Below are 21925 nucleotides of genomic sequence, written 5' to 3'. Positions count from 1 at the left end.
TTTGGCTCTAATAGCAAGAACTTGGTGCAGAGGTGTTGAGCAAACAGTTAGTAACATCTATTTCTAATTGTTTGACCAGATGAGGTAGATAGAATAAGACATGGATTCTTGCTGATAGTCTTCCTTAGCTTAACATTTACTGTCTTTCTCCCTTTTCAGATGAAATATATATGCTAAGTTTGCTTGTTCTTTCAGCAAACAATGTGTGGAATAGGGACTGAAGAATTGGTTTTAGTTTTGTGCGTTTCCAAACTAAACTTTCTGCTACTATCTGCTAATAAAAATAGGGGCTCATTTTGGTACTCAAGCCAGCTGTCGCTGTCAGGCAAGTAGTTGCCTGTTGGTATTTCTGCTTGTGAGGTGACTAGGGTAATACTAATCAAGATATTCCGATTGCTGTTCCCTGTCACTTTCAGTGGATAGTAAAACTCTGACACTTCCTTACATTTCTCTGCTTTACTGTCCATACCTTCTTTGTGTTGCACTTTTACTTTTTTTTTTCTTCGGGGAGGTAAGCACGCTTTGCTGCAAAGAGTTGGTGTATATATATATTTTTTTTCCTCCTTTAGAGCAGTAGGCAGTGAGTATATTAAATAATTTTTCCCTTTGCCTTCTTATAGCGGTAAGAAGGAGAGGGTGGTTTTGCACTTATTATGGTTTGTATCATGTTGTAGGGGAATGTTCTGAGGTTTTCAAGTTTTCATCAGTGTGAGGGTTGTGGTTGGAGTTTGGATGTTCTCTGTGTTTACCATGTAGTGAGCTATGGAGATGACCTTTTCCAGTTTCAGCTAGTCAGTACGGATTGCGTTTCTGGGCCTTGCCAGCTTTAGTAGTTCTGAAATCAGATACCTTGCATGTATTTCCCGATTTAATGTCTGTGGATTAGAAAAAACACAATAGTTCCTGTGTGAAAAAATCTGGGAAGAAAATTGTTGTTCTGTCTGAGACTTCCACTGTTTAAAAATTTTTAAAGATCTAATTAAAAGGGTAAAATGGATCTGAATGTTGCTCTCAGTTTAGCTTTTAGGTGTGTGGAGAAACATACAGTACCTCCCATTTCTCCTGAAAAGCAGTAAGGCAGCAGTCATGCTGCATGCTATAGGACACTGGTCAGAATAGATGTGTAAAGTATAAACTGGTAGTCAATATACTTTGACCCTGTCCGGCAGAAGACTGAAGGCTGAAAAGCTAATTAGCGGATGAAGGGATAAGAAGCAAAGTTGCAAAACAAAGAGTTGATAATTTTAGATAGCCTGACAGAGGATTAGGCAAAAGGTGATACAATAATATCGTGTTGTCTGTGTGAGGGGAAACCCTCTAACTCATCTAAATGAGTAGCAAAGTAAGAGTCGTTTTTACTTGCATTTCGTTTTTATAATTTCATCGTGGTTCCTGACAACGTTACAAAAAGTACTGTAGTGAAAAGCAACCTGACAAAGGTGTTTTCAGTAATGTATTTATTTTTTTGGTAGCGAACTCTGTTCTGCATTAGGAGAAATTTATTCTTTCATGCCGTTTGATTTGGTAGCAGTCTACAAAACATAGTTCTCTTGAATAGTCTTAACTTTCTTCTGTTAAGTTTAGAAATTTTCAGATTCTAGCCTCTGTTTTGCTAGTTGAAAATGCTTCTTTCTGTTCCTCTGATCATCTTGTATCCTAGCATTGCAGGGTTTTTTTCCTACTTGAGTCTCTCTTTTTCTCACAGCAGACATTGGCTGTGCCTTGCAGTTCTGTACTGCATTCTTCATGTGGCAAAAGAAGACTTGGTGAGAAAGTTTCACAAGTTAAATTGAAAGTATGATTTTAAATCAAGAAGCTAAACGTTTGAAAAGCTGTATGCCGGCATTCTTGTTTTAAGACTGATCTATTAAGTCTGCACATGACCAGAATTGAGAAACATCTGGGCTGCTCTAAGGCAGTTGCTACTGACTTTCCTGGCCCTGTGACTTCTCTGCAGAAATCTCATGGCTGTATCACACCTGTGGTGGGAAAGGGGTTCTCCTCTAGGAGATAGAAGTAACTCTCCAGGGACTTGCCAGTCTACTGTGGACTAAACAGGCTTTGGCCCTGGGGCAATCCACCAATGTTAATAGGAGTAGGCCCTCTTGCCTTGCTGCTTCTTGCCAAGAGATATAAATTACCCAGCAACCCTGTATCAGCATGGTCTAGTTTTAAACTTGGATGTCTTATGAGCTATGCGTGGCTGAAGAGACACAGGTTGTCCAGCTCTTCACTTGCACGTTTGAAAACCTTTTTCTTCTTTTCTGGGACATTTTTTGGATCTTTAGAAATAATCTGATTATCTTTTTCTGCAGATGACTGAAATGCCATAGAGCATATTCTGTTTTCTCACTACAGCTGACAGTAGAATCTGCTTTTTATACAGCAGTACCGTAACTTTGTGATTTAAAAGTTTTTCCAGAAGTCAGACTTTGTAGAAGGTTAAATCCCCTATATATTCACTTTCTTTACTAACACAGTGAAAGACATTTTCAAATATCTGAGGTTTCTGTTGCTTACACACTGTGACTTAAACCGTAAGTTAATAATATTAGTGGGTGCAACTAGCTTGAGGAATGATGTCTTTAATACAAACTTAGAGGAGGTATTTGTATAAATTTTTGATTAAAAAAATTTCTTTGAGATAGAGGAAGGGAAACGTGTCCTCTCACCCCAGCTTCTTACAGAAACCAAAATATACTTTATTTCAAAATTAATTATGATCCATCCTTGACCTGAAGCAGTTGAAAATCACTTCAAGAAAGAAGGAAATAATACATGTTGCATGAAATAGTTGTTCTACAACGGTTAGCTGCTTCTGTGGGTTTTGGTATCTTTCTTTGTGACCATCTCTAGGATTTTTGTGCACTGAGACTTTTCCCTTACATGTTTGTGTGATTATAACAATATTCTTATATATTCTTATATGTATTATAACAATATTCGTATAATACTCTAAAATGTAGCAGTTTAACTATGTGTTGGGAACATGCTTATTCTGAAATTTTTGGGGGGTTTGTTTTGGTTGGGGTTTTTTTTTCTGAAGTTCAACTTTAACTGCTTCTGAGTAAGAAGCTAAAAAAAAAAGAGTACTTTGGCATAAATGGGTGTCCACACAGGAAGTTTTACTGTTACAGCCATTGTAATTTAAATTGATATCCTTCCGTATGTATTTGGGTTCTGAGAAGAATTTGTTTCAAATTAGCTTTCTAACTTTTTCTGTTTGTCAAATGGCTAAGATTCTGCCTTGTTGGATTTTAATTGCATTGTACCAGATGTTTATTCTTGCAATTAAAAATGCAGATGAGTCTTTTTTTTTTTTTGGTGAGGAGAACAAGAATGAAAAGGAATCAAGCCACAGTGCTTGTTTGGGACTGTTCATCGAGATGCAGACTATTTTTCATTGACATTGCAAAAAAATTTAAGTATTTAATATTTTTGAAGTTTTTCTCACATTGGGAAGGTTTTAAAGATGGATACTGTCTTTATACTAGTATTCCTCTGCCCCTCATATTAAGTGTCTTTTTTGTGGTGATTTTATACAGGAACAGCTCATGTATTTCCTAGCCCTTCAAAATAAAGTGGGATACTAAAGCTTAAATTGAGGGGTTTTGAATATAGCTGTGCTTTTTGCTTGGATAAATTTTTGGGTGCTTCAGGATCTGCTCATCCACTTTCTGTGGCTGGTGTGGTGACAGCATGAAGAACATGTGCACATTTTACTTGGTTTTTCCATGTTTCTATTATGTTTAATAAAAGGTTAGGGGAATGTTACCTATATTTCTGATGGCACTCACTTTGCTGAATGGTGCTTGAAAGGGGAAAAAAAAATGTTTTTTAGTGCACAGCTAGGCTTATTCACTCACTTTTTTAAACTATGTAGTTGCAGTAAATTAGCTGTCTATAACTTTCTTTGCTTGGCCTTTTTAATTTTTAGAGTACACGGAGAAGCAACCAAAACTGGCTGATAATCTTCTCTTTTGTTGGAAGCAAAGTCCTCTTGTTCTTTCATATTCAAAGGCCAACTTTCTTTCTTTTCCCTGTCCTTGGCAATTCATGTATTGCAGAAAATGGATTCGAATTAGGAAAAGACTTCCTGTTGATTGAAAAGTAAATTAGCTTGCAGAGAAGTGTCTCAGTGAGGGGGGAAAAAAGGTAGAAGTCCCATTTATCAAATACTTTTAACATTGGCTAACAAGCAATGGAAAACGCTCCTGACAGCATAACATAGTGGTGCCCTCAGGGCAAGAATACACTGACATAATTGGTCTGTTCTGTCTCGAGCTCTAACCCTGTACTTATCCAACCCTGGACAATGTTACTTTCACCAGTTTAGGTAGCTAGATAAACTGGTGCTGCCTTGTGTATGGATACTGTATATCAGCTTAACTTGCCCCTGTTTCAGCTGAGTATGTAAATAAACTAAAAGTAACTTTAGTTTCATAAAGTTCTAACTCAAAAAATAACTGGGAATTCTTATTACTACAATTTCAGATTGAGTAAAAGATGGATAAAAACAAACATACAGAAGTGGAAAACATTCAAACCTAGGAACAAATTTAGAGAGTTAGGGTTTTATATATGGTGGGAGAGCTCAACTGAAAATCAGTTGTCATGTATTGCAGGTAGGTAGCCTAAAGGCAGACTTGTATATTTTTGGTGGAAATAATAAGCGTTGGTTACCTGTCTTTTAAATGCCACTTTCAGAGGAAATTAGATGTGAATGTTGAGAACCGTTTTGTGCCAAACCTAAAAGACTGAAGATTTAAGGCCCTGACCTCACACATGCTTGAGCAGGTCCAAAACTTTTCTTGCAAGTAGTTCCACATGTAGTAGTTCTAACTGAGCACGTTTATCAGAGATTGCAGTGTTGAAGACTAGGATTGTATTGCTGATAACTTTCATTTTGTTTTTAAATTAAAAACAAAAAAGAATTTAGCCATAAAAAATGAGTGTCTTGCCTCATTTCTTTGAAGAAGACTGAAAAAACATTGTTGAATATAGAGCAGATTTTTGAAAATGAGCTTCCTGTTCCTTTCTTAGGTGCCTAAATAGCTGAAAGGTACAATTCAAACTGATGTCAAGCTATAAATATTGATGAAGCTGAACTTGGCAGCTGGTTATGTTGAAAGTTGGTGTTTGCGATTATAGTTTAGAATTATTTGCTTAACAACTCATTATTTGTTTTCTTTGACAACAATAGTGTTAAGATCTTGGACTTCTCTGCATATATAATCGTTAGCAGGAAGTCAAAATGTCTTTGTAGAAAACAAAAAATCAGTTATGATCAGAAATGTGATAACGCAGGATTCATTTGGAAAATTTTGGCGTGTAAACTAGCAAAGAGTGAAGTAAAAATAAAAGCAAATTGTGACTTACGCATCATTCTCCATCACCCCTCCTGGCCCTCCTCCTGGCTCTGTCTTGGCTCAGTCTGGCTATGAGCATCTTCCCAAAGCTGCGTTACAGGGTGTAGTGCTGTGATCTAGAGCTTCGCGATGTGCAGCGGGACACGCGTGTCTGTGTGTCATGACTGCTGTAGGAGTTAGCACCAGTATTGCCACACTGGTATGGATTTCCTCACAATGCAGCCCTTACTGTAAAAGATAACAGAAGGATAGTTGAGCAGAGGAAACTTTGATACTCTTCTGGTTACAACAGAGGAAGATCGTAAGAACTAAAGAGTTTGAAAGGTGCAGTATCTTCCAATCCTGTGATGCATTTGAACGATTTTTAGTAGTGCTGTCTTTAACTCCTGTAACTGCTGAAGTTGCCATTTAAACATGTTGATGGGTAAGCCACCCCTCCCCCTGCCCTCTGCACGTGCCTGCTTACTACCTTATCAGTTTCAATTTAGTTACTACTGCTGGTTTTGATAAATGTTCTGTTATGTAGGACTTGATGGCTGTTTCTTGTGGCTCAAAAGGAAGCCTTTGATCCTGAGTCATCTTTAGTGGCGTGAACAATCTGATGGGATGATTCTATTGGGATTATCAGCAGTAAAGGAGTTATTTATAGCCTTCAGGTTTAAAGCTGGGCTGTTGAGAAGTAGGCTTCTCTCTCATCATAATGTTTTGCTTAAGATGGAGAAACACCTTTAAAGTCTCTGGTCTAGTATAACTTCCCCCCCCTCCATCTCTTCACCTCTCCTCCAGGAAACTCAAGTCCTCTGTGTTCTGAAGACTTCCTGTCCTTTTGCAAATGTCCCGAAATAAAGGCTTGCTACCATTGTACTGGTTTTGCTCCAGCAGTGCTGAATCATTGGGAATGCTGGTATAGATGGATTGCTGGCACTTGGAGCGTGTTGACTGCATCCCCATTTTTGTCACCAGGGCACCGTTAAATTACATGATAGTTGTAATACTCATGGTAATGACTGCTTGTGTGCCATTAGGATTCCGAGCACTGCTACCGTTATCAAGTAGAAGCAGTATTAGCAGTGCGAAATGGGCCTTTTTTGTGCTTGAAAAGCATTAGTTTGCAAGACCTAAGAGAACAGAAGAGGAACAGTTGAAATAATAAGTTTTTTATAGGATTATTTTGTTTCTGACTTTGCTAAAAAATTTCTTTCGTTATGTTGGCTGGGTAGAACTTTGATAGAGAGTGGAAAAAGCAGCCAGTATTCTCACCTCATGATGTTTTAATTCCTAGATGCTCCAGTCATCACCAAAAGTCTTACTATGCTGCTGACTGTCAAGAAGACACTGTTGGCCAGTTAAGATATAGAGTACTCCCAACAACCTCAGTTTTGGTAGTTTCCATAAATGTCGTGCTAGAGTATCAAAGGACTTGAAGAGAAAAAGTAGAAATAGTTTTGAAGATGTTTATTACGTATACATATGTATGTACACACACATATATGGGTGTGTATTTATAAATGTGTGTGTATATATGCTTCAGCCACGCTGAAAAGATAGAGTGGGACAAAGCACAAAGGACTTTGGAAAACTTAACCAGTTGACAGTCTTGGGCTGATTATAGTTGGGACGTAACTTTGTTCACAGTTGAGAAGTGATGTGTAGTGTAGAATAGGCTGCTGAGGCAAAGGAGAGACAAATACCTTTTACGTTCACTGTAACCTCTAACGGATTCTTTAGCAAAATCAGTATGAGCAGGAAAAAAGTGAATTTTTATGCTGCTTTGTGCAGTAGAAAGTGGCAAAAAGATGTAAGCAAAACATTTTTTAAAATGCAGTTTTCAATTTATTTTTCCTGTAGTGGGAGTTAGCACCTTAAATGTTGTTTATGTAAATGTTTTGGAACACTGGGAAGGTGGCGATGCAATGTTCTGTCTTCAGCTCATGTTTCAAGGCTGTCTTCAGATTCAAGAGCTAGAAACAGGGTTTTCTAAATAGAAAGTCTGACTTAGGACCATTTTTGTACAGTCCAGGGCTGCCTTTCCTTACCCTGCTTTTGAAACCGATGATCCAATAGCCAGGTGATCAAGTGAATAAAATTTTTGCTTTTTTAAAGATTATATAGACACAAGTTAAGAAATATTACTAGTTTGCTCAGAAAAAGCGCTATAAATGTGATTTGAGAAGTATCCTTTTGCACTTTTCTCATGTCCTCCTTAACATTGAGTCAAAAAGAGAGATGTTCTTTAATGGGGGGGGGGGGGGAAACAAACTCACTGATTGAGTTTTCTTGAGCAGATCATGTGGTGTAACTGTCCATTTAGCAAAAAACCCTGATGTCTTCAGGACTGTTCTATTTTATGAAAGTGGTTTGCTAATTTATATTTAGGCTGTTAATGTGAAAAGACTTAAGTGCTATGAATCGGGGCTTTTGTTTTGTACATACAGGTTAATGACAACTTCTGTGTAGTCCTTCTATTCTTATGTTCCCTTAGAAGAGCAGTACAGACTAACGTACATTATATCTATTCCAAGTTACAGTTATCTTGTCATTAAAAGTGGCTGTATCATATCTACATTAACAGCTGAACCATTTTCCATAGAGTACAAAAACCATCAGCGTAGAGAAGTTAATACTGAACAAAACGTGAAGTTGTGCAGCCAACACTGAATTAAACATAATGGACATTTTACCCTGTGTCACATTTTGCTGTAGAACACCATGGTGATTTTGTGGACTACTCGGCTGCCATTGCTGAATGCTGTTTTCTGGATTTTTTGTTTATTATTTTTTAATAAGAGGTTGAGGATTTCTGCCTTTTCCCATTCTTCCTGGCTGCTTTGTTTAGAGTTGTATCTTTAGTTTGGTTTTCCTTGAAGTGCTAATCCTTCCTAGATTTCCTTCCACCCAACTAGTGCAAAGAGATGATTCTAAAGAAAGTGGAAGAAAGAGGTGGTAAATCCTCTCTCAAGCACCAGTAGCATCTCTCCTTCCCCTACCAAAATGTTTCTCACTGATTACAAGTTGCATTTCCCTCTTCAGTCTTGAAAACTGAAGTAAAGTGGAGAAGGACTACCACAGCGAGACCTGGATTGTCCTGGATAATTTTTATAGTAAATCCTGTCTGTTACAGTGCCAGTGTGCTGTAGATGAAAAAACATGAAATATTTCTGTATTATTTTGAAGTCATGAATGACTAAGCCAACTTCCCAATGTCCTAATTTGGTATGTGATGTTTTTGTGTACTTAGGTCAGTAGCTGGTTTTTGTGAGGTGATGTTTTTAGACAGCTTGAGGCCTTCTGAGCAGAGAGTAGGCTCTTATTTGCTTTATCAGAATCATTCCACAACATAAGTCTGAGCTTATGTTTAAACTAAGTTTAAAATTAAAACTTGCTGCTGTCAAACATTTACCCACTTAGCAGAGGGATAGTTAAACCACAGTGGCAGCAGAGACACCCATTTGTCTTCAAATGTACTGTTTCTAGTGAGAAATTGTTTGAATGGAAATCATGCCCAGAAAGCTCTTAGTTAATGCTAGAACCTCAGGAAAAAAATAGTTGGTTTATGGCAGCTAGTCCAATGACACGAACAGTTTTTCACTAGGTAATGCTGCACATTAAGCATGAGCAGTAGCCATCAAGATGATGCAGTGAATTTAGAAACGTGCCACCTATTGGTTACCTTCACAACAAACCTTTCTTTTATGGTGCCTGAATAATGGCAAGTGACATAATTTAGATTTTAGTGATGTTAACTTGGATGTATAGTGGTAAACCAGTAGTTCTGGACCTCTTTTCATTCCTGGAAGTTGGTTATATTTTGCAAAACCAAAATTGAAGTATTTCATTCTAGCTGTGGTTAAGACAGGGTGGTGGATTCTGAATGATTTGAAATGGGCTTGAGTGTTAGCCAGTTCAGTACTGCTGATATGTTATTCTTTCACAATAGGCTTAAATACCCGACAATTGGTAGGTAATGGGTTTCATTTTTACACATAATATTTAATATTCAGGAGTTATTGTTGGATTATATAATCACTTTCCTTGAACACACTTAGGTGTGTTCTCTCAGTTCCGATACAAGAAACCAGTTTCACCCCATGTTTTTTCCCGTGTTTTATATTTCTAGAGCTTCCTACTGTTCTGTTGTATCTCATAGTCAGTAGGAAATTCTGTCACATGTGCTACCAGTGTTTACTGTTTGTCCAGATTTGGATGAGAGGTTGGGAGGGAGAATTTGAAGAAAATATTTTCCCGATGGCAGCCTGTTCCTTCCTGTGTACCTGGAGTATTTTGGTGTACCTACAGAGGCAGTTCTTGTGAGGTGGCCAGAAAGCAGGTATTTGCTGTAAGTAAAGAACTTGGTGCACAAATGTGGGAAGACGTGCAGCACCCTAAAAAATACTTGAGGAAAAAAGCTAGTGTAGGAGTCCTGGCTCTGTACAGGGTATTCTGCTGCTTCATAGATTCCGTAACCCAGCTAAGTAAACAAATTGCTGCACTTAACTGTATTGGAACTAGAAATACATACAGAATATTTGTGGGGTTACACTGTACATGCATACAGTTCTAGTCTGCCAGGGTGGGACTTATGTAAGCCAGGAGTCTGTAGGTATAATGAATTGTTTCTGTTATTGCAAGATAATAGAGATGGAGTCTGATGGTTCAGTGTGCCTGAACTAATAAGTAAGTGTTGTAGTTAGCTGATTAATACTTGGTTAGGAACTGTCACAGTTCTTGGAGGGAAGGGGGAGGTCCCCCCTTTGTTCTGTCAGAGGAATGGTGCCTAAATTGTGGGTGGGTGGGTTGTTTGTTTGTTTTTCCTCCCCTCTGGCTACCTAATTGAACTGTGTCTGCTCTCCTGGCTAAATTTTCTCCTGTGCAGTCCAGGCAAGCAGGTTGATGCATCCTAAACCCCTGGCTGCTGGCAGAAGTAGATACTTACTCTGAGGATTTGAATTAGGAGGAGATGTATGCATGATATTTAAATTCTGTTCTGACTGTGGTAGATGCTGAGATTCTCCTTGCTGTAACATCCTTGCAGTCCTACCCAGCTACGTGTCGTGTTCTGTCTTTAACCCAAACTGTTTGCACTGGATTCTTCTCTCTTGTGCCACTTTGACTTTGCTAATTAACATTGTTACTGCTCTAGAAACATAGGCCTAAATTTGTCAGAGTAACAGGAGGAGGATGATCAGTCTTTTCTTGTCTTACCTCTATTAAAAGTTAGATACTGACGAGAGGCTTTTTTCAATTAGGGATAGGAATCCATACTCTTCTTCATGAATAAGATTCTGTAATGAGATAAGACAGATTATTGGCATAATTAGTAGCAGTTTCCTCTTTTCCCATGGAGACATTAGTGGTCCATAAGCATGTGGTGGTTTGGCTGGAACTTTGAACGCTTTTGCTAGATACTAATGCTATGGTATTTCAGTATCCAGCCTGCAACAACCCCTTTCTGGGAAAAGCTGTTTTTTGGCCAGCCTCTGCAGTATTTCCTATTCTCCAACTTCAGATCTTATGCTGTCAAAAACTGCACAGACACCTCATTAGTCTTGCTTTTTGGCTGATACTCTCATTGAGTGGACGTACATGTCAGAAACTCATGATAAAACTGCTAAGTCAACAACAGCCTTTGACTCCACCTATAAAGTATTGTGTACTTGACTGCATAGATTAATAATAGTGTATTAAATGGCATGGCTGGAGATTTCTGAGTTGTTTTAGGGGGCTGGATGATAGTTTAACATTCAGTTGAGAAATCAATTTTTCTTTTTTTTTCTATAGCTTTGGAAATTAATAGGGAAAATTGAAAACTTACAACAGAGTGGGATACTCTTACTTCCGCATATTATTTTCAATATATTTCAGTAGCAGAAGTATTTCCTTAATCTCCTACTGTCTAGTGAAGCCAGGTAAATGCAACTTACTTTACTTAGTTCGCTAAGATGGAAGCAAAGCTTTTTTTTTTTTGTTGGAGGAAATACTATGAAGTGGTAAATGTCATGGCTTCTTACTCATTTCAGAGTATGCATTCACTTATTGTAAAAGTAATCAAAAGTTTGAGTTTTATTAGGCTTCTGTCTCCAGAGCCTTAGTTTCTAACAATGATTTTAAATGCCTTTCCTGGTAAAAACATTCTCAATTTAGGTGTGGACTCTGAGGTTGCTAATACTTTTGGACCACCATAATATTATGGTGATGATGTACTTAATGTAGATTTTTCACTTGGAAGACTACTTCAGAGCAATTGAGAAGACTGAGCATGTTGCACATCTGCTTTGCTAGTGCTTTGACTGCATGTTCATTTCTGGATGAAAAATGAATGTGTGAGTATTGTACCTATATGTAATAAGTAAACAGTTAAAAACTGTTGTGAAAAGGATAATATGATGATTAATAATGAGAAAATTGTAACTTGCTGCCAAACAAGTAACACTTTCAGGTTGTATAAAATATGCAATGCCTAGTTTAAATGGTGGCATTCATTTTAGGAGGTATTACCGTTAGAACTTTGAGGAAATGTTAGCCCCCCCCTCCCCCCCCCCCTTTTTTTTTTCCAAGTGGTTCCAGTGACAAAGTTTACAGAAACTCTGATAGTGACAGTAAATCCTTAGAAGGGGAATTTCCCATTCAATATCAGTTTGAGTTTTCTGTCATGCAGCACTATGCATGGTACATTGTTAGACTTCAGTGTCAGGCCTGTATCTATAGTATTTAGTGAAGATTAAGAGCAAGCTAATTAGCCAGTGGAGTAAATACTATAGATAATAGGTATAAAATACTTCTTAAATGGTTTGGTGGGTATCCTGGTTTTGTCTGGGATAGAGTTAATTTTCTTTCTAGTAGCGGGTATAGTGGTGTGTTTTGGATTCAGTATGAGAAGAAGGTTGATAACACACTGGTGTTTTCAGTCGTTGCTAAGTAATGTTTAGTCTAAAGTCAAGGATTTTTCAGCTTCTCATGCCCAGCCAGCAAGAATGTTGGAGGGGCACAAGAAGTTGGGAGGGGACACAGCCAGGACAGCTGACCCAAAGTGGCCAAAGAGTATTCCATAACATGTGATGTCATGTCTAGTATATAAACTGGGGGGAGTTGGCCTGGGGGTGGATTGCTGCTTGGGAACTAACTGGGCATTGGTCAGCGAGTGGTGAGCAATTGCATTGTGCATCACTTGTTTTGTATATTCCGATCCTATTATTAGTATTAGTATTATTGTATTATTATTATTATTTTATTGTTCTTCTTCTTCTTTTCTTCCTTTCTGTTCTATTAAACTGTCCTTATCTCAACCCATGAGTTTTACTTTCTTTTCCCGATTCTCTCCCCCATCCCACTGCGGGGGGGGGGGAGTCAGTGAGTGGGTGTGTTGTGCTTAGTTGCTGGCTGGGGTTAAACCATGACAGTGGGTCACAAGTGTAAAGATTCTTACTTTTTTTCTCAAAACTGATTGTTGGTCTAAGTTGGTCGGTGTGGTGATGGGTGAGTAATAAGTATGCGTAAGCAATAAACAGTGTTATGTTCTTAACGCTTTCTCCGAGGTAGTTAAAGATGCATTTCCGGCAGTGGTGCAACTTTGTTCTGTTAAAGCCTAAATGTGCTAAAACTTGAGCCTAAATTTGAGTCTAAGGCTCAACAAGTATATACTTTTTGCGATATGTAAATTTCTTGCCTTTGAAGAATAATTTCCTAGACTGGGGTGGCAGTTGAAGTGGAAGAATAGTGAGGAGAAAGGTACTTCTCTCCTTAACTCTAACCCTAACTGTAGCTCTTTTCTCCCATCTCCCCAATACTGCATAAATGGGGGGGGAGGTGGGGGTGTATTGCTGCTTTTGTGATTACAATTTTTTGTTTACCCTACATGATTTTATTCAGATGAATGTGGCTTTTTCTAAATGCTCTGGGAGTAAGGGTTGCTGAGCTTTGGAGACAATTGACTTTTTTAAAAATGTTTTTTATCTAGTAATGCCCACAGTTGGCTGACCTTTTAAATTTATTTTTATCTCTTTTTAGGGTTTCGTTTTTGCACTGAATGTAGCCAGGACGGATCCCTGTGGGCTTTGGCAGCCCTTGGAAACTGTCAAAGGTAAAAATGAACCAAAGTTCAATATTGTGTTCTTGAAAGTTGGAAGTGAGAACATTAGTGTATACTAGTCCCTAACCAACTATAGGATATATTGCTGTTTTGGTATACTTTCTAGTGTGTTATTTCCTGTGGGTTTGGGTGTGAAGTTTTTTCTGTAACTGCCTGATGCGATTTGTTTTTGTCAGCTAAAGTTGATGTGTATGATGGTTTTCTTTGAAAATTAATTAATATATGATGAGATTTTAAAGTCACTGGAATCGGTAAGTGATTAGTTCCTACAAGCAATGAAGTTACGTTCAGGTTTTGTTTACCTTCTGGGTGCTCTTGCTTTCATCTCTGTACCTCTCAACTCGCATTTAAAGTGACAAAATATTCTGTTCTTTTTCCATATGTTAAATTTTATGTTGATTTTGTACATTCTTAGCAAACTTGATGTAATGTAAAGCTGTAGCAATTAGACATAATATGGCTAGACCATCTGTTAAAAATTAACACTTTGTGTACCTAGCTAGAGACTAGCAATTGCAGTCATGTATGAATACAATTGTGTCAAATAAGCACAGTCTCATTTAAGACATAGCTCAGTACAGTACTGCCTTGGTCTAACTGCTTTTTTTCAAGTATGCCATGTATACAAGATCACCATCTTTGAAGAGTACTTGTGTGCCTGTTTTGCTTTGTGTTCTTGTGAGAGAGTTTGGGACTGACCTTCAATTTCTGCTTCCTGTCTGTAGTGGTGACAGTTCGCACAGCCTTACTGTCTTTCAAGGGTTTTCCAGTGGGCCATATCCAATTTAGACTTTGGAATTCACAGGAACCACAATTGGTTTTACACTAATAACTGTTTCTCTTGCAGCTGCACTCTTCAGAAGCTTGAAATAATTTTTTTCTTCTATAGCAAATGAAGAACAGTTTTCCTCTTTAGTCCATATTGCTGCTGGCAATCTGAAAAAACAGTGTTGCTGTATGAAAGGCCTGTGTATTAGGTAAGGTGCGTAGTTCCAGCGATGCCTGTTTGATGAACGGCAAATTTGAAGACATCTGGATTCCAGCTCTCTCTTGCTAATGAGGACCTTGTGTTTTTGAATGGTGGGCCTTTCTACCTGAGGGAAAACAAGGTCTGAGGAAATATCTTGTTCACTGGTATTGATTTTCAGGGATTTATAAGTATATGGAAATTTGGCTCAGGTTTTACTTGCCAGAGTGTGCTAGAATGCACTAGTGAAAAGATAGTATACATAAGGTGCTCTGCACTGTTCTGCTTACACTGAATTTATGACTGGTAGCTGCATCCATCATCCTGATACCACTGAATGAAATGTGTACATCTTTGCTGCAGAAAGAGGCGGAATATAAATAGGACTAAATATCAAACTGGATTGTCCCAAAGCCATGTTGTTTTATGACAGGACAATATTGTAGTAGGCATTAAAGTTCATAAGAACTGCAGCTAGTTCATGTTAGCAAGTGGGGTTTTTTACCTTTGAGAATAGATTCTCATCACCGTGTGATATTTTAAAGAGTTAAATGAAAATTGTTCCTAACTTTAGATATGCATCTGCCACATCGTATGTGGACATCCCTATGCATTGCTATTTGTCAGACCTTTCTTGGAGTCCTCACTCAAGCGAAAGTTGGTTAATTTTTCTAGAAAATATCATGTGAATACAAAGATTGGGGGATTTCAGTCCCATCTGAAGTGGTTTTGGTGGGTATATGCAAGAATGGAAAAAGAGGATTATCTTACTTCTGACCTTTTCCAAGAGTGACTTTGCTGATATATGTTGGATCTGAAAATCTAAATGGATTGTCTGTAAACTTGATGCATTTTTATCCCCTGGGAGCCTGGCATATCACATAAATATTGGAAATAAGTAAGTAAATGACTTTTGACATTTGGCCTTTTTTTCCAATCCTATAGGACGCTAGTATAAATTCTGATTGCCTGTCTGTCCTCTTGTGTACAAAATACATTACCCTGTGTGTGACCTTCAGCCCTCGCTCAGAAGCTAGTGAGCTGAAGAGGTGGTGTCAACAACATGGAATAATTATGTTATTTCTTTGCATGCTGGCACTAAGCAGTCACTTTGTTGGCTGAGAAGTCATCCTCAGTTGTAAATGACTGCTACAGAAGTCTGCCACAGAGGTAGTTTCCCATGGATTCAGGAATCCCCAAATGCGTGCTTTTGGCAATAATCAAACTTGAAATGCAGCACTCCTGTGCCAGTGGCCATGGGAATCAAGGATTCATGTATGCAGAAAGAACATAAAAATGATAGTATTGAATTGGGCCTGTAGTTTGTTGCCTGATGTTTTGTCTCCTGAAAGAAGCCAGATGCAAATACAATGGGAAAAAATACAGTAGAAGGGTAGTGTTCAGCAAAAAATTCCTCTTGCAACACCTCTTGCGGCCTGTGGCTTAGGGTCTTCCTACACCAGCTGCAAGTTTTTTTGATGGATATTCTTTTCCCCTTGTGAATTTTTCCAGTAAATTACAGAGCCTTTTAAAACTTCCACCTTCTTTCCTTCCCATGTGAGTGAATTCACTCTAACTGAGCATTGTATGAAATAGTATGATATATGTTTTTAACATTAAAGCTGATAAAACATGAATTAAAGGACAAATTAAGAGTGAGTGAATAAACTCTCTTTTCCTTCTCCACTACATTTGCTTTTTTTTAGATTTCTCTCTGTTTTTCTATTTCCTGCTCTGATGTCTGAGCAATGGATAGTTCCAGTGTATTTAATCTGGCCTCTGGGAGAGCTTGCTTATCTTTGTTCTTGGTTGATGAGAAGCTCAATATGACCAGGCAATGTGCATTTGCAGCCCAGAAAGCCAACTGTATTCTGGGCCACATCAAAAGAAATGTAACCAGCAGGTCAGGGGAGGTGATTCTCCCCCTCTACTCTGCTCTCTTGAGACCCCACCTGCAGTACTGCGTTCAGCTCTGGGGCCCCCAACATAAGAAGGACATGGACCTGTTGGAGTGAGCCCAGAGGAGGGCCACAAAGATGATCAGAGGGCTGGAGCACCTCTCCTGTGAAGAGTGGCTGAGAGAGTTGGGGTTGTTCAGCCTGGAGAAGAGAAGGCTCCAGGGAGACCTTATAGTGGCCTTCCAGTATCTAAAAGGGCCCTATAGAAAAGCCAGAGACTTTTTGCTTTTTACAAGGGCATGCAGTGATAGGACAAGGGGTAATGGCTTTAAACTGAAAGAAGGTAGATTTAGATTAGATGTAAGGAAGAATTACTTCACTGTGAGGGTGGTGAGGCACTGGAACAGGTTGTCCAGAGAGGTTGTGGATGTCCCATCCCTGGCAGTGTTCAAGGCCAGTTTGGATGGGGCTTTGAGCAACCTGGTGTAGTGGAAGGTGTCCCTGCCTGTGGCATTGGGGTTGGAACTAGATGATCTTTAAGGGCCCTTCCAACTCGAACCGTTCTATGATTGCAGCCTTTCCTTTTTTTTTTTTTTATTTCCTAGTGCTACTGCTTTTTTTTTCTTTGAGATGTACTGGTTGATAGGTTTTTGTCTTCTTCCAGGAGTAATATATAAAAACTGGTGTCAAATATTGCCACTTCCCATTCCTCTGGTAGTGAGGGCTATCTCAGAAGATAAACATGGCAGGTTTTCAGAGGTTCATATTTGGCTTCTTCCAGCATGCTGAATGAACAGTGACCAGTCCTTGCAGTGGTCTTGGCCTGACCGGACTGGTCTTGTTTTATTTTATAAGATTTGTTTCTAATGCTTCTGTAGCTCAAGTTCAGTCTTGCTTGTTTCTCTGATTTGAAGCCATTTCAGTGCCACAGCAATCCTTCTGGCCAAATCTGATTTGGCTATTAGATATCTGTCTAACAATCTGTGGAGCTTCCCAGTTACTTGAATCTGATAGTGCAAAATCATGCTCAGAAACTCCCAGCTCCAGAAGCTCTGGAGTGGGTTTCAGAAACTCAGTGTGGTGAAGTACCATGGACAGGGACTGCTCAGCCTGTCCTCCCCTCTGGCTGCAGAACAGAAGATAGCCTGGCAGTGAGAAAGACTTGTTATATGCAGGAGGATCTTGGCGTAGATGCATGATACAAGTCTTGCTTAGCATTCAATACCTATGATTTTTGATTATATGCTGCAGGCAGAGTATTTGTTGGAGGATTTGGATGAGAGTTCTGCTTTATCCTCATTCCCCTTTCCCCAGAAAAGGAAATTACTATGCTGTAAGTCTTTACAGCTCTCATGCTGTATATATTCATGAGAATATATTATATTACTGATCATAGCAGCTTCTTGGTTATAAGATTTAGTAAGTTGTATGTAACATTTTGTAGCTTCAGGCCCTTTATATTTGTAAAACATATTCTTCATTCCTTGTGTCAACTTGATAGCCATGAAAGATGTTGTCTACCTATGCACAACATACAGAAGACATTGGCAGGGCAGACAGCCTTACCTTATGAACAGGCTTTAACCTTGAAATAAAGGAGGTGCCTTTAGATGAACAATTTCCAATTGTAAAGTGAGAGAATTCTGCTGAATTTATGCTGGTGTGTTTGATCTCTTAAATTGATTAATTTGATCCATTACCTCTGAAAGATAGCTCATCCTCTGGCAAGGAAGACACTCTAATCTTTGTAACCAAAGTCTCCCTAACTGTATTGCATTCTTCCGTAAGTTACTTTACAATTCTAAGAATGGAGTTTGGCGTGTAGATTTTGTTCAGTTGGAACTGCACTGACACTGTTAAACAAATTTAAAAATAAGTTACCAAGTAGTGCTGAATATTGGAAACACTGGGAGATGTTGACCTGGGTTAGATTGGAAATGTCGACCTAAAGATGAATGACTTTTTCAGTTCCCTGAACCATTTAAAGGCTAGAATGTATTTATTTCTAAAATAAAGTCAAGGAAAAATTCCCTAAAGTAATAATTCAGAGGTACTGTGGGATCACTGGAAGTCTAACAATTTTTCAAGCTAATAAGCTTTAGATTGTCTGTAAGCTGAATCTGTGAAGCTTATATTTGCACAAAATCTATTTCCTAGTAAGTAAAAATTGCTCAGCTCTAGTCTGTGTGATCATTCCTTACTGACTGTAGCTTTAATGAGTAAACAGAATGAATATGTTAAATAATCAGCAATGACATTTTAAAATTAAAAAGAAAATATATTCCTGTTAGGTGCTTTTTTCCTCTTAATTAAGTAGAGTTATGTCTTATTCTGAATAACAGTTGTCTTATTTGTTTGTGTAAAACATATAAATTCAGTGAATATGTGCAGAATGGGAATATTAAAGGTCATAGCCTAGAATTACTATTTATGTGCACCACAATCTCACATAACACTGTTAAAGGCAGAAAAATCATTGTTTTTAAAATATATTTCTTTTTTTATCTTTTAGGCAGTATTTTGCATTTCTGCAGAGCTTTGCACAGATCCTGTTCCCATGCAAACTGATGAGGGAGAAATACTGGAGGAAGGCAGTCCCAAGGTCAGTGAGGTAAATGCCACTGTGTTTTGGAGGAACAAGAGCTTGCTTGGCTGAAATGGGGGGCACATGGAGTGAGCAGTGACTGCTGGTGGTATTTTTATTAAATATCTGCATGCAAGTAAATAATATTTATTACCCTGGAGATATTTAAAAAAAAAAAGTTTTTAAAGACCTTTAGAAAGACAGGCTTTTTTGCTGTCTACTAAGGGTTGGAACATGTGTGTTCAGGCACTCGCAGGAAGGAAAGAGGAAACTTTTGTAAAGAAGTTCTAACCTTGATTGTCTTCCATTTATTAGAACTGGAAGGGCTTGTCAAGCTTTCTGTCCTACCCACCCACCCTTTCAACTGACTTAAAGAATTAGGCATGTGGGCCCTTAGGTGCAGGTGTAGGGGTTTGTGGATTACCCACTGATGTATATTCAAGGTGTTCTGCTTCTTGTTTCCTTGTACTTGCCAGCATGTGCTTTGTTGCAAGACTGGATAGTATGTTGCTTTTAAAGGTACCTCTGATTCTCAACATATCTTGTTGGGACAAGAGGCTATGAAGTGGGCTGTTGAATATAATGTTGCTTGTGTCCTGCTTTTCACTTCTTGAAGGTGCAGATGTTGAGTCAGGAATTACTTTGGTTTCCATAATGACATAGTGATTATCATATTCTTCAATAGGTTTATAAATTTACTTTATATTCCTGACTATCTCAATGAGTTAATATTAACTTTGCAACTGATCTCTGTTTAAAATATGGCTCCTAATTTCACGAAAATATGAATTGTTGTTATCTTGCTTGTAGTTTTGTGTAAGAGACTGGCTGAAAAAGCAAAAAACTAGAGGACTAAAATTAAAATTTGTTGTTTTCTAGCTAGAGCTTTTTTGAGAAATGTTCTCATTGGTTTATGCTCTAATAGAACCAAACATTTTTAAGCTGTAGGCATCAAGTTAGGAGGTGATTAATTAGTAGAGGAATGATTTGGCAATTGTCCTGCATGTACTTTAGGAGTTGTGTTAATTTTAAATAGCTTTGAAGGAAGGCTCACTAGATTAGGAGCTGACAAATGAAAACACATCAATGGATGTACCTGCAGCCATCCAGGGTGCTGGATACATCTCTTGATAAGGATTTGATTACAAGGTTCAGTGGGGGATAGACATGAGAGAGGAAACATCATGGTGCAATTAATTACTAATTTTATTAGTATGGTTATTGGTACTTACATTTCAATGAACAGAGAGAATCTGTGTGTATGTGTATATTCCTGTATATATGCACAGGGGCCTGTATGTATGTGTGTGTATATATATATGGATACATAGCTTTCATTTTTTTGTCTGTGTGGCAGGAAGTAGATTGAAGTAACTTACTCTTTTTTTTTTTCTCCAATGAAAAGTATGCTTTTCTTTGGCGTTCTTAATTCTGGCTATAATGGCAAAGATTGTATCTCTATTCCAGCATTAGGTGCTCAAAAAATTTTGTGAGCTTGAATTTCAAAACAGATCCTTTAGACTGACTTTAAATACCTAAGTGTGTATGCAGTATTGCTTTGAAACAATTGTCACTTAGAGAACGTGGCAGATTTGGAATCATACATCTGGTATTCAGTGTTATTAATTAAAGAGCTATATAGGATCAGTATATATTAAGCAAAAAAGACTCATGACTAAATCTAGTCCTTCTCCCCATCCTGTGAGGTACAGGACTACTCACTGAAGTGCATTTTTCAGTGTTTCTTTAGTCTGTAAATGATTATCCTCTCTTTCCTGGTCTCAGGAGAGTTACATAGCTATAACAATTGAAGGATTTGTCCTAGAAAAATTTAGGCAAAGTATATTCCACTATATTGTCTTGTATCATTAAAATTGTGTCCTTAATTTACAAATGTTTACATTATCTAGTGAGCCATTTTCATAAAGATATCTTTTTCTAAGAAATATTTTTTAAGACTGCAGTAATATAGTTGGTTTTTAACTTTTGTCAGAACTGCCCCCCCCCCACCCCCACCCCTCCTCTGGGCAGATTAGATGAGGGTTTTTTGGAAGAAGTTAGTTCTGTGCTTTGAAGATGCTAATATAACTACCTATTCATTAATATTTTATCTGGACCTTTCATTTCTCACCTTCTACCCATTCAAAACATTAATCTGTAAATAAAAGCCAAATATATAATTATTGTTATGCTTATTGTTCAGATCACTGGATCTGTTCGTGTGGGTTTTTCTAGGTGTTTTTTTTATACTGGTATTTAAGTACCAGTAATCCTTTTGGACCTCGCTCAGTTTACACTCTGTTCTCAAAAATCCCATAATTTACCTATTCTTTTGCCTTCACAATAAATTATTTTTTGAGCCTGTAAATATCTAAAGAAGCAGTCGTCTTCTAGTATTTTATTTCCTGTGAACATTTAAGAAGGCATTGGAACACTTAATATGTTAGCAGCTCCTTTGAACCTCTTTTCTTAAACATTGTAGAAGTTAAGTCTGCAGCTCATAGGTTTTATGAGATTAGTAAATGCTGATGAAGCACATTCCAGCTACTTCAGTGATGATAAATTTGATTATATCATATATGAGGTTGGATTAAGGCCCCATTCTTAGCCTTTGCTCTGAATAATTCATTTCTAGCCAAAAAGAGATTTTTGCATGTGATATGAAGAATGAAATTACTGTTTATGGTGATTCGTAGCATCTTTTATTGGCTGCATCAGAATAATTATGAAATAAAAGTGGTCTTTTGGTCTTGAAATTATTTCTGCGGTCTTGTAGGACTTCAACAACAGTATTAAAGCTATTGTTGCAAAAGGTGGAAAGATTGTTGCAAAAGGAAGAAAAGACTGTAGGACTTATTTTTTATACTTTTTTGTTTGTATCTTAATACAAACAAAAAATAACATAAAATGTAAGTTAAAACCTACCTATTATTCAAAAGACAAAGGCCCAGACCTACATGCTGGAATGCCTTGATATCAGCTACACTTGAAGCATTTCTTTTGACTGTAATCTGACTAAAT

At 37.9% G+C, this 21925-nt stretch overlaps 1 protein-coding gene across 20 annotated transcripts in view; it reads left to right on the top strand.

Moving 5' to 3' along the window:
- TNRC6B (trinucleotide repeat containing adaptor 6B) overlaps positions 1-21925 on the top strand; it is a 141918-nt gene that overhangs the window by 3841 nt on the left and 116152 nt on the right. For 14 of the 20 annotated variants that reach the window (XM_069807174.1, XM_069807175.1, XM_069807165.1 and 11 more), the window contains exons 2-3: positions 13374-13446; positions 18833-18931. In XM_069807174.1, the coding sequence (XP_069663275.1) occupies positions 13374-13446; positions 18833-18931 (172 nt within the window). Of the gene's footprint in view, positions 1-13373; positions 13447-18832; positions 18932-21925 lie in introns of those variants that run through there. The other 6 variants (XM_069807155.1, XM_069807163.1, XM_069807168.1 and 3 more) reach the window with 2 other exon arrangements.

This window comes from Haliaeetus albicilla, chromosome 19 (genome assembly GCF_947461875.1).
Source record: "Haliaeetus albicilla chromosome 19, bHalAlb1.1, whole genome shotgun sequence".
NCBI classification, from domain to species: Eukaryota; Metazoa; Chordata; class Aves; order Accipitriformes; family Accipitridae; genus Haliaeetus; species Haliaeetus albicilla.
This window is presented reverse-complemented; position numbering and strand designations above follow the sequence as displayed.